The 12,574-nt window shown below is 54.3% G+C and overlaps 1 protein-coding gene across 15 annotated transcripts in view; it reads left to right on the top strand.

Annotated features, from left to right (window-relative positions):
* The window catches only part of DYSF (dysferlin), a 234,630-nt gene that overhangs the window by 137,922 nt on the left and 84,134 nt on the right, over positions 1–12,574 (top strand). For all 15 annotated transcript variants that reach the window (XM_032176991.2, XM_032176986.2, XM_032176988.2 and 12 more), the window contains 4 exons: positions 5,838–6,019; positions 7,973–8,113; positions 8,785–8,814; positions 10,066–10,095. In XM_032176991.2, coding sequence (XP_032032882.1) covers positions 5,838–6,019; positions 7,973–8,113; positions 8,785–8,814; positions 10,066–10,095 — 383 coding nt within the window. The remainder of the gene's footprint in view (positions 1–5,837; positions 6,020–7,972; positions 8,114–8,784; positions 8,815–10,065; positions 10,096–12,574) is intronic.

Here is a 12,574-nt window from a genome sequence, read left to right as displayed (position 1 = left end):
GCTCCCAGTGCCTCTGACCTGTGGCTCTCTGGGCCTTTCCCCGGGGGCTCCTATAGCCCTCTGCTGTGCTCTTTGCTTCTCTCTATATGATGGGTCTCGGGGCTGCCTGGACATTGCGGCCATGGCCGCTCCTTCTCCCTGGTCGAATATTTGAGGAGATAGGCAGGGGTTGCCCAGAAAACACTTGTTGAATAATATTGAACTTGGGAGAGGGAGGCTCTCCTAGAGCTATTGCCATCCAGATGGCCTGAGGGTTGCACCTTGGGTGGGGTTTGAGTGTATGGCTGGGATATCAATTCTCTGGACCAGTGGAAGGGCATCTGTGGTGTGTGCTTGTGTGTTTATTAATGTGTGTGCCCTGTGCAGCAATTAGTCATAAAAAACATAAAGTGATACTTAATTCAGTGACTTTTTTTTTTTTTTTTTGAGACAGAGTTTCATTCTTGTTGCCCAGGCTGGAGTGCAATGGCGCTATCTTGGCTCACTGCAACCTCTGCCTCCCAGGTTCAAGCAATTCTCCTGCCTCAGCCTCCCAAGTAGCTGGGATTACAGGCACCCCCCACCATGCCCGGCTAGTTTTTTTGTATTAGTAGAGACGGGATTTCCCCATGTTGGCCAGGCTGGTCTTGAACTCCTGACCTCAGGTGATTCACCCACCTCGGCCTCCCGGAGTGCTAGGATTACAGGCGTGAGCCACCGTGCCTGGCCAGTTCAATGACTTCTTTTTGTTGTTGGGATGGGGTTGCCACTGCTTTGTGAACATCTGTTGTATGTACTGGGTTTGCTTTGAAATGAAAAGCTATGACTTGAGAGGACTTAGAACACATCACCAACACCACACCTAGCTCCGTCGTGCCCACCCCTTTGGTGTGGAGTGGGTAGCATTGCTTCCCTGAATGGTAGCCTGAGCTGAGTTACTCTTCATTGTAGATTGGCATGTCTCACGGGGAACCAGGGAGGAAGGTGTCAGTTTGGCCCCCTCTGCCAGCTAAGAACTGCTGTTGTGGTTGGAGGGATCATAAGCTCTGTTTATAGAGCTGCCCGCCCAGATGGAAGACCCTCAGGCAGCTCTATCATGAGGTCACCACATTCCAAGGGATGGCCCTCAGCTTAGGAGGGGCCCAGAAATCCCTCTTTGAGGGCCTCCCAGGTCACTGGGCTCAGGGGGTCCAACTTGGCTAACCAAGCCAATGAGAGATGGCTGATAGACCAGATGCCACATCATTTGTTAATTTACAGGGGTGAGTACCTCTCAAGAAATTAGAAGGTCCTGTGCCCTCTTTGCTGGCCTTACAGCTCCAGGTAAGGTCACAGCGGTGGGCCAGGTAGGTGATCCTGTGGGATGGTCCTGCCAGACCAGGCCGCAGTGAGGTCTGATGAGCCAGAGCTGCCCACAGCTGGGGCCACGTCTTGATGGCCGGTGCCTTAGTTTCCCTCAGATTCAGACTCAGTCCTGGGTGGTGCTGGGGGTTTCTTGCTTTTGGGTTTCCCAAGTCTGACCTCCAGTCTTCCTTCCCAACCCCTTTTTAAGCACAGCTTTTTGTTAAGGTTGGCTCTGGCTGGGGCAATCCACCAGACGAGCTTAAGGAGGTGTTTTCCAAAGTACATTGGAGGCTTGTGAAATGCTCCACTTAAAAAGGGTTCCTGAGTAAGAGAGACTGGGAAACACTGCACGCTTCGAGATTTACAATGCACAGTGGCATATGAGAGGCTCTGAGGCGGCTGCAGGGAAGGAGCCTGTTTAATCTGTTTAAGCACTCATTAGCTCCCCAGAGAACCCACCACTCAAAGAACACATTTTGAGAAATACTGATCTACAGGATTCAGTCCAAATTGCTCAGCAGGAATCCAGGACCATTTGTGATCTGCCCCTCCTCCCCTCCTGCCTCCTCTGTCCCCACTGCCCTGGTGCTCCCTTCATCCCCTCAGCCAGACCAATGGCTTGCTGCTCCCCAAGTGCCTAAAATCTTTGGTGTGTTTACCCGTGCCATGCTTGCGCCTGAAATGCCCCCTTTGCCTTGGTCTGCATGGCCTACCTCCTCATCCTTGAGACCTGCTTTAGGAAGCCTGACTTGATGCCAGCAGGCAACATCAGGCGCTCCTCACCCCTTCCCCTGTATACTCCACTATTAAGTAGCACATCACCTTGTATTATACCCGTTTAGGTTACAATTTCCAACCAGTAGTCACACTCTTAAGAGCCTGGATTACGTCTCATTCATCTTCCTATTCCTAGCACTGTGCTAACCTCCCACAGGGTAGCCAATCAATAATTGTATAGTGAATGAATGATGCATACAAGTAACGCAAGAGTGAACATCTTTGTACATACATCTAGCTTTTTGGTGAATCTGGATGACTCCCAGGAATATGGGAAAAGGGTATAAATGGTTTTATGTTTTTCAGGGCATAGTGCCCAATTGCTTTTCTGAAGGGTTGTTGAATTGCTTCCAGCAATAAAGGAGAGTACCTATTTCATCAACTCTTTGCCCATACTGGCTTTTTATAATTTTGAACAATTTTTCTTAATTTTATAGGAAAAATATTGCTGGAGTCTAGTTTTAATCTGCATTGCCTTGATTATTGGCAGTTGATCCCACCCTCTCTTAAGGGCCCTTTCCTATGAGGTGGCATGGTGGAAGGAGCACTGTACTAGGAGTCAGGGGGTCTAGTACATACGATCATGGCCGAGTGACTTAGTCGTCCTGGGGAAAGCTCCCTTTTCGGAAAAATGGGGTGATACTTCCCACTCTGTCCCCGACCCTGGTGGTCTGAGTGGTTGGTGGGAAGGCCGAGGAGGAAAGCTTAGTGTATTGTGAATGCAGAAGGTCCTCCCCAGAGCTCCAGGAAGGTCTGAGCAGCAGGGCTCAGCCCGAACAGCCTGGTGCAGGGCTCTGGATCCAGCTAAGGAATCGTCTGCCTGGGGCCTGGTGACGGGTCCCTGACTCCCTTGTGGTGATGCAGTGAGGTAGAATCCTCGTGTGCTCATGGCTGGATCCTCCCTGGGGCAGCCGTGGTCCTCAGAGCTGCAATCCAAAGTGCTTGCCTCAGCTAGGGCACGCTGCGCGATGCATATGGCTTGTGGGTGTGGCCCTGGGGAGAGCCCTATGCTGTGATGCATGCGCAAAACCCAGCCCCTCACCTTCCCTTCCACCGCTTTTTGGGAATCTGCCTCTCCCTCCTCTTAGCTTTCCTGGAAGAGGGATTTGTCTGTGAGTGTGTCTGGCTGTCCTTCATCTGACCACCTTGCTCTAGCAACACCCCTACTCCCCTTTTTCCTTTTTTTTTTTTTTTGAGGGGTGGGGTCCCATGCAGGGAGAGGCCAGGCCCCTGCACACAGTAGCCCAGTGTCTGAGGCCCCAGGCCTCCAGGCCTGCTCTTTACAATGCCTTTGTTGTGTGTTTTTTCCTCCCATGGGCGGGTGGGGCACGTGTGTAGGTCTGGGTGATTTTTGTTTGAAAGCCACCCCCTCTCCGTTCTCCCCCCAGCGCTGAGCTCATTGCCTGGGCTGATGGGGCTGCTGGAAGGAGTCAGCCTGCTCGGGGGCCAGCGTGGGGGGTGCTGCCAACACCAATACAGCATGCACAGCCGCTACAATGTGCAATTGTGATCTTTGTGTAAACGCGGTCGGTCTGGGGCCCGCACGCTTATAAAAATAAAGCGTAGGGAAGCACGGGGCGGGGCGGGAACAAAAGGGGCTTTTTCGCTGGCTCTCTAATATGGTTTTATTTATCGGAACGCGCCCTCCTTTCCTTACTGGAACCTGGAGAGGTTCTCTGCCGAGCTTGGAGCTGATGGTATCACAGCCAGACGGTTTCATTAAACGCACAGATGCCGCTGGGCCCTGCCAGGGGCAGGACGGAAAGGGCTCAGGGCCAGCCCTACCAGATCCAGTGCATGGAAAGGGGAGCCCCATGCCAGGGAGGCTCCCACCAGGTGGGGGTGGGCAGTTCTCTCTGGCTCCTTCCCCTGCCAAGGGCCTTCCATTGCCCTCTTCTGTTCCACAGAATCAGGCTCAAAACCATTTTCCTGCAGGAAGTCCTCCATGATTCGTGCCTGATGGCTGTCAGGCTGATCCCAGGCTGGTGGCTGCCTTCTATTAACCAGACCCAGCATTGCTCAGCCAGTGGGTGGCCATGGCTGAGTCCGCCTGTTAACTTAGATACCTCCTGCTCTTAAAACCAGCTCTTTGGGCAACAGGCACAACCTTGGACCCTGCTCTCTCCATCCCTTGATGGGTTTCCTGCCATTGCCCACCCCAACCTTCCCACCTCTTTCCTGGTCACTCCTTGCCAGCCCCTCTCTCTGCCACCTGTGCAGTGGCCATGGTGTCCCATTTGGTCTTCTTGTGGCCAGGGAGCCTGTCTTGCTCTTCTCCCCTTTGTGCGGAAGCCCTGTCTCCCCATCCCAGCCCCTGGGTTGTGTTTGAACCTGCATCCGTCTGAGGCCAGCGACACAGAAGCCATGACCTCTGAGGCCACTGAGGCCCTCTTGAGGTCACATGGGGAGTGAATGGCAGTGCTAGGGCTGGACTGTGGGGCTCAGAGGGCACAGGCCATTGCAGGATGGAGTAGGGTGCCAAGGGTATTGAGTGCATGGTTGGGCACTGGGTTCAGCCCTCAAGGTGACATCCCATTAGGAGAAGCTGAAGGGAATCCCCTCCTCCAAGCCCTGTGTTCCTCTCCCAAGTTATATGCACTCAGTCCCTCTCCTGCATTGGTTTCCAAAATGTGGTCCCAGAAGGCAGCCTGAGCATCACTTTTAGAAACTTGTTAGAAATGCACATTCTCCGGCCCACCCCGGCCCTGCTGAATCCAAGTCTCTGGGGGCAGTGCCCAGCAGCCTGAATGAGCTGTCCAGATGATTCTGCAGTATGCTCACATTTGAGAACCACTGCCCTAGAGTCTGCTTTAGTGACACCAAGTTGCCTTTGGGACAAGGTAGAGGGGATGACTTGTGGCTGGGTCCCAGGCTGGCGTGGCCAAGGCTGGCAGGCTGGAAAGGAGTTTGGGGGCAGCAGGGAGCTGCGGGGGCCTTTGGGTTTCTCTCACACCCCTACTGCTAAATAGCTGCTGAGTCTGTGTACTTCCCTTTAACACCCCACACCCATCTAAGCCACCATCGTTCCTCCCTGGACCACTGCAGTGGCCTCAGAACTGGTCTCCCTAGACCTCATGCTCCCTCCAGTCTGTTCTCCATGTGGCAGCCAGAGTGAGCTTGCTGAAATGCAGACCTAGACACGTCAGTCTGGTGGCATCCCAGAGCTCACAGACACCAGCAGCTCTGCTCTGCTCCCATTTCCTCAAGGAAGCCAGATCCCTCCCTAACACATTTCACTGCATTTTGTGTCTATTCTTCAAGGCTCTGACCCAAATTGTAATTTTACATTAGCTTGTGTGGATATTTTATATTTAGTTCAAATTGTATTCTCAGCCCCTAGCACCTAGCCCCTAGCCTGGCATAAAGAAGGCACTCACTAAATGCTTGTTGGATGAATGAATGAATAAATGAATAGACCATACAGGCACTCACTTCCCCCAGCTGGACCTTGCTTCCAGCAGCCACAGCTCAGGAAGCGGCACAAAAGGGGATGCTCTCTGGATCTTGTGCCCATTTGCCAGGACCCAGGTTCCATGTCCCCACTGTGGCCCCCAGCTGGCCTCATGGTGGGGCTAGGAGAGCCCCATAGGGAAGATGCATCCCAGCATGAATGTTTTTGCTCCAGAATGGCAGCCACAGACCTGCTCCAGCTTTGTGGCCCCACATGGCTCTGGAGCAGACATCTCTCATGGTACCTGCTGTGTCCTGTCTCCCTTCCCCATCTCCGGCCCATGCAGATCCCTATGCCATCGTCTCCTTCCTGCACCAGAGCCAGAAGACGGTGGTGGTGAAGAACACCCTTAACCCCACCTGGGACCAGACGCTCATCTTCTACGAGATCGAGATCTTCGGCGAGCCGGCCACAGTTGCTGAGCAGCCGCCCAGCATCGTGGTGGAGCTGTATGACCATGACACTTATGTGAGTCTGCCCAGCTCCTGCCTCGTCCCCTCACAGGGAGGGACCATGTGCAAAGGTGGGGTCTCCAGGGACTCGTGGCTGCCCAGCCAGATGAGTGCTTCCCTAACCCTGCGGGCCCTAGAACAATTAAAACTATTTTAGAGTCCTTAAAAATGGATTGCTAGCACAGATGCCATTCCCACAGCAGACATTGCTCGTCAGTGAAAGGGAACATATCCGGAAAAGGCGCTTGGTTGTGGGTCAGGGGCTTGGGTTTTCTCTGCCTCTGCCTTGCCTGTGTGATCCCAGGCCTGTCCCTTCTTCTCATCGAGGAGCTGCGTGGAATCCTTAAATGTACATCAAACACTTGCGTTTCTGGCTGAGTGGCCCTTCACTTGGGGTTCCCTGTTTAGGTGGGAGCCGAGACACCCACACAGTGGAGAATCCTCCATGTGAGAGCACGGGTCCCCGAGTGCCTCCCAGCTCTGTGCCACAGGCAGGGCCTCTTACCACAACTGTCCCACAGGACCTCCTGTGGTGACAGGCGAGCTCTAGGGCTGTGCTGTCCCAAAAGGGAGCCTCTAGCTGCACGAGGCTGCACAGCACTGGAAATGGGACGGGTGCAGCTGAGAAATGAAATTGTAAATTTTATTTCATTTTGACGAAGTAAAATTAAAATTTAAATAGCTGCAGGTGGCTGGTGCTCCTGTATTGGACAGAGCAGCTCTAGGAGACTCCCAGGAGGGAGAGAGTGCTATGGGCTGGAATGAAAGGAAAAGGGAAGCCTTTGGGAAAGACCCAGGCCCTGGAGGAAATGTGGGGTTGGGGTGTTGGCACGAGCCAGAGGCCTGGAAGGAGGAGAAGGGAGTATGAGGCCAGGGGAGCAGGAGAGTGATGACGTCAGGGCAGCATTTTCCGAAGAGGAGGCTGGATGCTGCTGGAAGAGGTCCACTGGGCGCACAGCAAAGAGGCCCGGCCTGTGCTGGAGGTGGCGGTGGGATGAAAGGGGAGGGGCTGGGTTTGGAAGACATTGTCAGTAAGAGTTGCCCTGACCAGACGTCAGGTTCCCTGGGTGGGTGTGGTGAACAGGGGTGGGGGAAGGTGCTGCTGTCTATATGCCTCACCAGATGGCAGGGGCAGCTGGCCATGGGTAAGGTGGGCCTGGGCTGGGGGTCCAGCGTTGGAAGGAAAAGCTGGTACCATGGGGAGGAATGAGCAACCGGAAGAAGAGTCCCTGTGAGACTGTTTGGAGAAGGGCACAGGCCCTGGCACCTTTGGAGCAGGAGGGAGGCAGGCGGCAGGGCTGGCACTTCTCAGGGGGACTCGGCAGGACTGAGTGCAAGTGCAGAACAGGGCGGGAGGGCAGCGGTACGAGCTGCAGGCTGCCGGAGCCCTGAGGGGGCTTGCCCCTGCATCCAGTATGACGGACCTGTCTTTTGGGCAGCAGGGAGTCAAGGAAGGTGCCTGAAGAAAAGGCACCTTCCTTAATGAAAACATCATTTTGTCCAGGCTCATTTAATTTGATGAACGTGATCACAGTTTCCCCATTTGCAAAGTGGGGGGGAATTTAAGGGTGAAATGAGCAGGAGATACAGAAGTCCCTGGAACTGCAAACACTGTACTGCTGAGTGCATTAGAGAAATGCCAGGAGGCTGTCTCTCTGGTCTCCAATAGTCTCAGCGCTGATTAAATTATAGCAGGGCAAACACTAGTTGGACAGTGTTTAACTGTCCAGAGGGACTTCCCGACCATGATGGGAATTCAAACCTAGTGACAGTCACCACAGGCGGCTCACAGCTTGTTTTGTCCTTGAGTCCTGCTAAGGAGAGCAGAATTCACCATTCTGTGGGAGGGGGTGCCTTGACTACCAAGGCCCTTTCTAGTTCAGAAGGCACATGTAGACCTGATCTCTCTGAGGCTCCCCAGAGCCCTGGGTAAGGGATGCTGATTCTTGTCTCTCTACGCTTGGTCTAGGGTGCAGACGAGTTTATGGGTCGCTGCATCTGTCAACCGAGTCTGGAACGTATGCCCCGGCTGGCCTGGTTCCCACTGACGAGGGGCAGCCAGCCATCGGGGGAGCTGCTGGCCTCTTTTGAGCTCATCCAGAGAGAGAAGGTGAGGCTGGTCTGTATCCAGATCCAGGAGGCCCAGGCAGGAGGTGCATGGCAGGGGTGGGGTGGGGGCCAACCCTCTGTGGGAACCTGGAACGCCTCTTCTGAAGCCAGGCCTCCTGCTGAGGCCCATTTTCTGAACCCTAAGTCAGGACACCATCTAACATCGGAATAGAAAGTTGGGGATCAGGAATGTCTGAGGCCTCTGGTCACTGGATTTAATCTTCCTTGGGTCATATCCTGATGTGGTTTCTGGGAGGAGGACCTCTGTGGTCTGATTAAGGGAGCCTTAATTGCCACAATGTGAGGGACTCCAGGGACAGGCAAGGGCAGGATCCCCATTGCAGTGCTGGCTTCACCATGACCTAGCCTCATGGCCCTGGGCCAGCCACTCCCCTGCTGTAAAATGAGAGGTTTGGGTTGGAGCTATACCTTCAAACTTCCTCTTTGTATGATGTGAACCGCAATATGTAGACTGAATAGGAGTAGGGCTGCTCTGGGTGAAGTGTCTGGAGGGACGGGCACAGTGCCAACCTAGCATCCCTTCTACCCCCAAGGAATAGAGGCTGCAAACCATGGTCTGTCTGATCAGTGACATAGTCCATGAGTGTCATGAGGGTGATGGGGGCCTTAGGTGACAAGCACATGACCAGAGCTCTCTTTTCTTCACTCCAGCCGGCCATCCACCATATTCCTGGTTTTGAGGTAAGTCTTGCTCTGACCTTTCCTTCTTCAAACTGACTGCCAGTCTTCCTGTGTTTGGCATCTCTCTGGGTTAGGAAGGGCGGTCAGGCATTACCACGATCCTGCCTCAAGCCCCCAGGGAAGCTCTTTCAAGCAGAGGAGGGCCCGGGCTGGAGGGAGCTCAAAGTCTCTCTGCCCAGCTCAGGCCTTTGCTGCCCTTCTTTGAGAAGTCCAAGAACCACAGAATCCCAGATGGAAGGATCCTCATAATTGTCCAGCCCAGTGGCTTTCAGCTGCCTGAGCATTAGAATCTCCCGGACAGCACTGCCCAGGGAATCTTAATGCACATCCAGGACTAAGAATCACTAACTTAGCCCCAGGGTTCCGAAAGTGTGGCCCATTCTTGAGTCCTACTTCAAACCCACTGAAGCAATTCTGAGGGAGCAGCCCAGCAACCTCTGTATCAACTTGCCCTCCGGGGCCTTCTCACGCATGCACGAGTTTCACAAGCTCTGATTCAGACTACATTTCCCACTGAATTGTTCTTACCAAGACCTCATTTTCTTTTCTTTTCCTGTGATGGGGGCTTCATTCCCTTACTGCTGCTCTCCTTCCTTCTTCTGGGGGCCTTTGTAGAAAATGTTGAGCTTTGATTGGTACCCAGGTGCACTGGATGCATTACCTGATTCCATGCCAAGTTCAGCTGCATCTATGAGAAGTAGTCATCTGGGCTGTGTTTGGACACCTCCATGGTCCTTCACAAGGCAGCCCACACAATTTTTAGAGAGTTCTTGGGAGGCCTTCTCTTCATGCAGGCCCTCCTTCACCAGCCCTGCCCCTCCAGCTCTCCCTCCCTGTCCTAAGCTCCTGCTCTCGGTGCTGCTGCTCTGGGGGGTTCTAGGTTGGTTCTCCTCGGCTTGCCAAGGCCACAGGCCCCCAGGCCCTTCCCACCACCTGCTGTTCTTCTCTTTCCTCTTGTTGCTTCCAGAGATTCCTGGCATCCAGGCTTATGCTTTAGCCTTTGCAGGCATCCCTCTGCATTGACATCCATCACACCTTCTTTCTCAGGGACCATGTTGGGGGCATGGCTGGGAAGTGCATCATTCTTACCCTTGGTGGGAGGTGGTTTCTGTCGGCTCCTCTTAGTGCTGGCATCTGGCATGCTGACCTCTGGCCCGGCCTAGTGCTCCTTGATACTAATAGAGAACTTCTTCCCCTCCCACCCCCCCTCACCATCTCCTGGATGTGCCACATCCCATGGCTGTGGGCCAGGTGCAGGAGACATCGAGGATCCTGGATGAGGTGAGCTGGGCGTGGTGGCTGGGGTGGGTGGGCCGAGGTGGAGGGAAGGTGAAGCCAGCCTCCAAGCACACACTTGGAGGCTTCCAGGTTCCTGGTGCCCAGCAGGCACCTGTCACGTGGAGACCTGTCTGGATTTTATTCCCCATGCTCTGTGTGGATTCAGGGCCTCCCAGAGTGTGTCCTGGGGGTGATCCTGGTCTAAGAAGGCTTGCTGTCCTGCTGGGAGGCCAGATTTCACCCAGACAACATGAACAGCAATACAGAGTCTTAAATGATTAAGTACCAGGTGGCACATTTTGAAGAATAAATTGTTTGGAAGGGGCTAGAGTAGTCAAGGAAGCCTTTCTGGTGGAGGTGGCATTAGTCAAATATCTTTATGCCCATCAGCACTTAGGAAGAAAGTGAGAAACATGGCTTTGGCTCAAAAGGCCAAGGACCAGTTTGGGTCCTGGCTGGTTTGGGGGATGGGGCAAGCTGGGGACCTCCTAGGGACTGGAAGAAGTTTAGAGTTTGCCTTTAGATAAAGCAAGGCTGCATCCTTTGCCATGGGAGGAGAGACGCACGTTCCCTATGGCCTCCTGTGCATCTGTGGGTGGATTGTCATGAGCCAGGCCAGAGAGTGGGTGGCAGAGACCTGGGTGGAGAGACAGGAAGGAGAGCCCTGGTCAGATGAGGCGTTGGGAAAAGGGCAGCCACTTCCTGCCATTAGGGAATCCCCAGACTGACAGCGGACACTATTTGACATTTTCAGTGCAATTTGGACTTGAAGTGCAGAGTCAGGATGTGGGATCCACAGGCCCTGCACGGCTTACCTCACTTCCTTTTGCTCCCAGACCGAGGTGGGGTCCGCCAAGTAAGCTCGCCGTAATTGCGCCTGACAGGCGGCCTCCTGCTTCTGGCTGCAGTTGCGAAAGACTGCCGATTTGGAAAGGGAGGTGGAGTCCTGTCCAGGGAAGCAGCCCGGAGCCCTCTATGTTGATTGAGTGCACTTTGTGGCCAAAACCCACAGCCTGCTCTGAAGAAGACCCAGCCCAGGGATGAGTTATTAAAAAAAAGTTAAAATCCTTAATAACTGGATTCGTAAAATATAACAGTGAAGGCTCAGATTCCGAGGGCAGGGATCTGGCTGCAGTCTAGTCAGAAAGCAAATCAAAACTGCAGCTCGTGGGCCAGAGCCGGAAGAGTGCCGAGTGCCCCCTGCAGCGCCAAGCAGGCTGCAGGCTGAGGGCGGGTGTGGGTCAGCAGGGCCAGGGGAGAGCAAGTCCTAGGAGTGTGCTAGGCACAGGGTTGGGCCAGGCCAGCAGGATCAAAGGGTCCGAGGAGGACCTATCCCAGTGGGATGAATGATCTGCTGGTCCAGGGACCTGCCCCAGAAGATGACCTTGTGATCTCCCTCAGTCCCAGGGGACGGCCCTAGGACCCCCCCTAGCTCAGCCCATGTCCTTCTCACTTGAAGGCTAAGCCTGATGCCAAGATGCTGAGTCCTCTTCACTTTAAGAAGCCCCGGGACTGGGTGGTCCTTCTGTTGCCGCCAGTCCTGCAGCAGGGTTTTTCTGTCTTCTTTGCTGTGATCAAGCTCCTGCCTTGTATCTCCCATCTGGCTACTCCCAGGCTCCCGGCCCGATCCCCGTGAAGAGTGCTCAAGCCTTCCTGGAGGGCTGGGAGCCTCCTCCTGAGCCCCTGGCCACGGGAGCCCATAAGAGTCAGGGGCAGCCAGGGAAGGATGGGTGTGTTGGGGAGCTGTCTGGCCGCAGGGGGTGTGGGTTTGAGAGACTAGCTAGGAGGCTCTCGAGCCAGTTGAGATAGGGGCCTGGACTGGAGACAGGCCAGTAGGAACGGAAGGGGCAAGTGACTCTGAAGGATGGTTTAAGTATATCCTGTCTTGTGGGAAGTGCCTTTCAGCTGGCGCAGCCAGGTGCGGAGATTCCCAAGCCACAGTGCCTGTGAATGAGGTGAAGTACTTTCTGCCCCTGTCGAAGGCTCCCAGAGTAGGACAGTGAGGATAACTTCCCGGAAGAGGTGCCACTGAGCTAGCTTTTGAAGTTGGGATTGGTAGAAAATGTGGGGAGGTGGCCCAGGCAGCAGTGTCTTGGGCTGGGGGCATGTCACCTCCTGGATGTGGCCTGTTGGACAACAAGCTTCCCCTCTCCCAGGCTTTATGCCCATCTGGTACACCTCTCTCTGCGGCTCTTGGTCAGGAAGTGAGGCTGTTGCACGGTGTGTCTGAGGCTTTGATGATGTCCGGGAGATCTGGGTCTTCACAGAGAGAGCAGATGGAGGGAAGGGTTTCGTTTTCGCTCTCCAGTCTGCATTTTCTTTGTCTTTCCCTCTCTTCCTGAGTCTCTTCCCACTCTCCTTTCGTGTTTCACTCTTCCTGTTTGCTCCTTGGCCCCAGCTTCCTCCTTCTCCCCGCCTCTTCTGAGCCCTCTGTCTCGTTTCTTTTCCTTTTTGTCTGGAGAACAAAGGCAGTCCTTGCTGC

This window comes from Hylobates moloch, unplaced genomic scaffold, assembly GCF_009828535.3.
Source record: "Hylobates moloch isolate HMO894 unplaced genomic scaffold, HMol_V3 SCAFFOLD_15, whole genome shotgun sequence".
Lineage (NCBI taxonomy): Eukaryota > Metazoa > Chordata > Mammalia > Primates > Hylobatidae > Hylobates > Hylobates moloch.
This window is presented reverse-complemented; position numbering and strand designations above follow the sequence as displayed.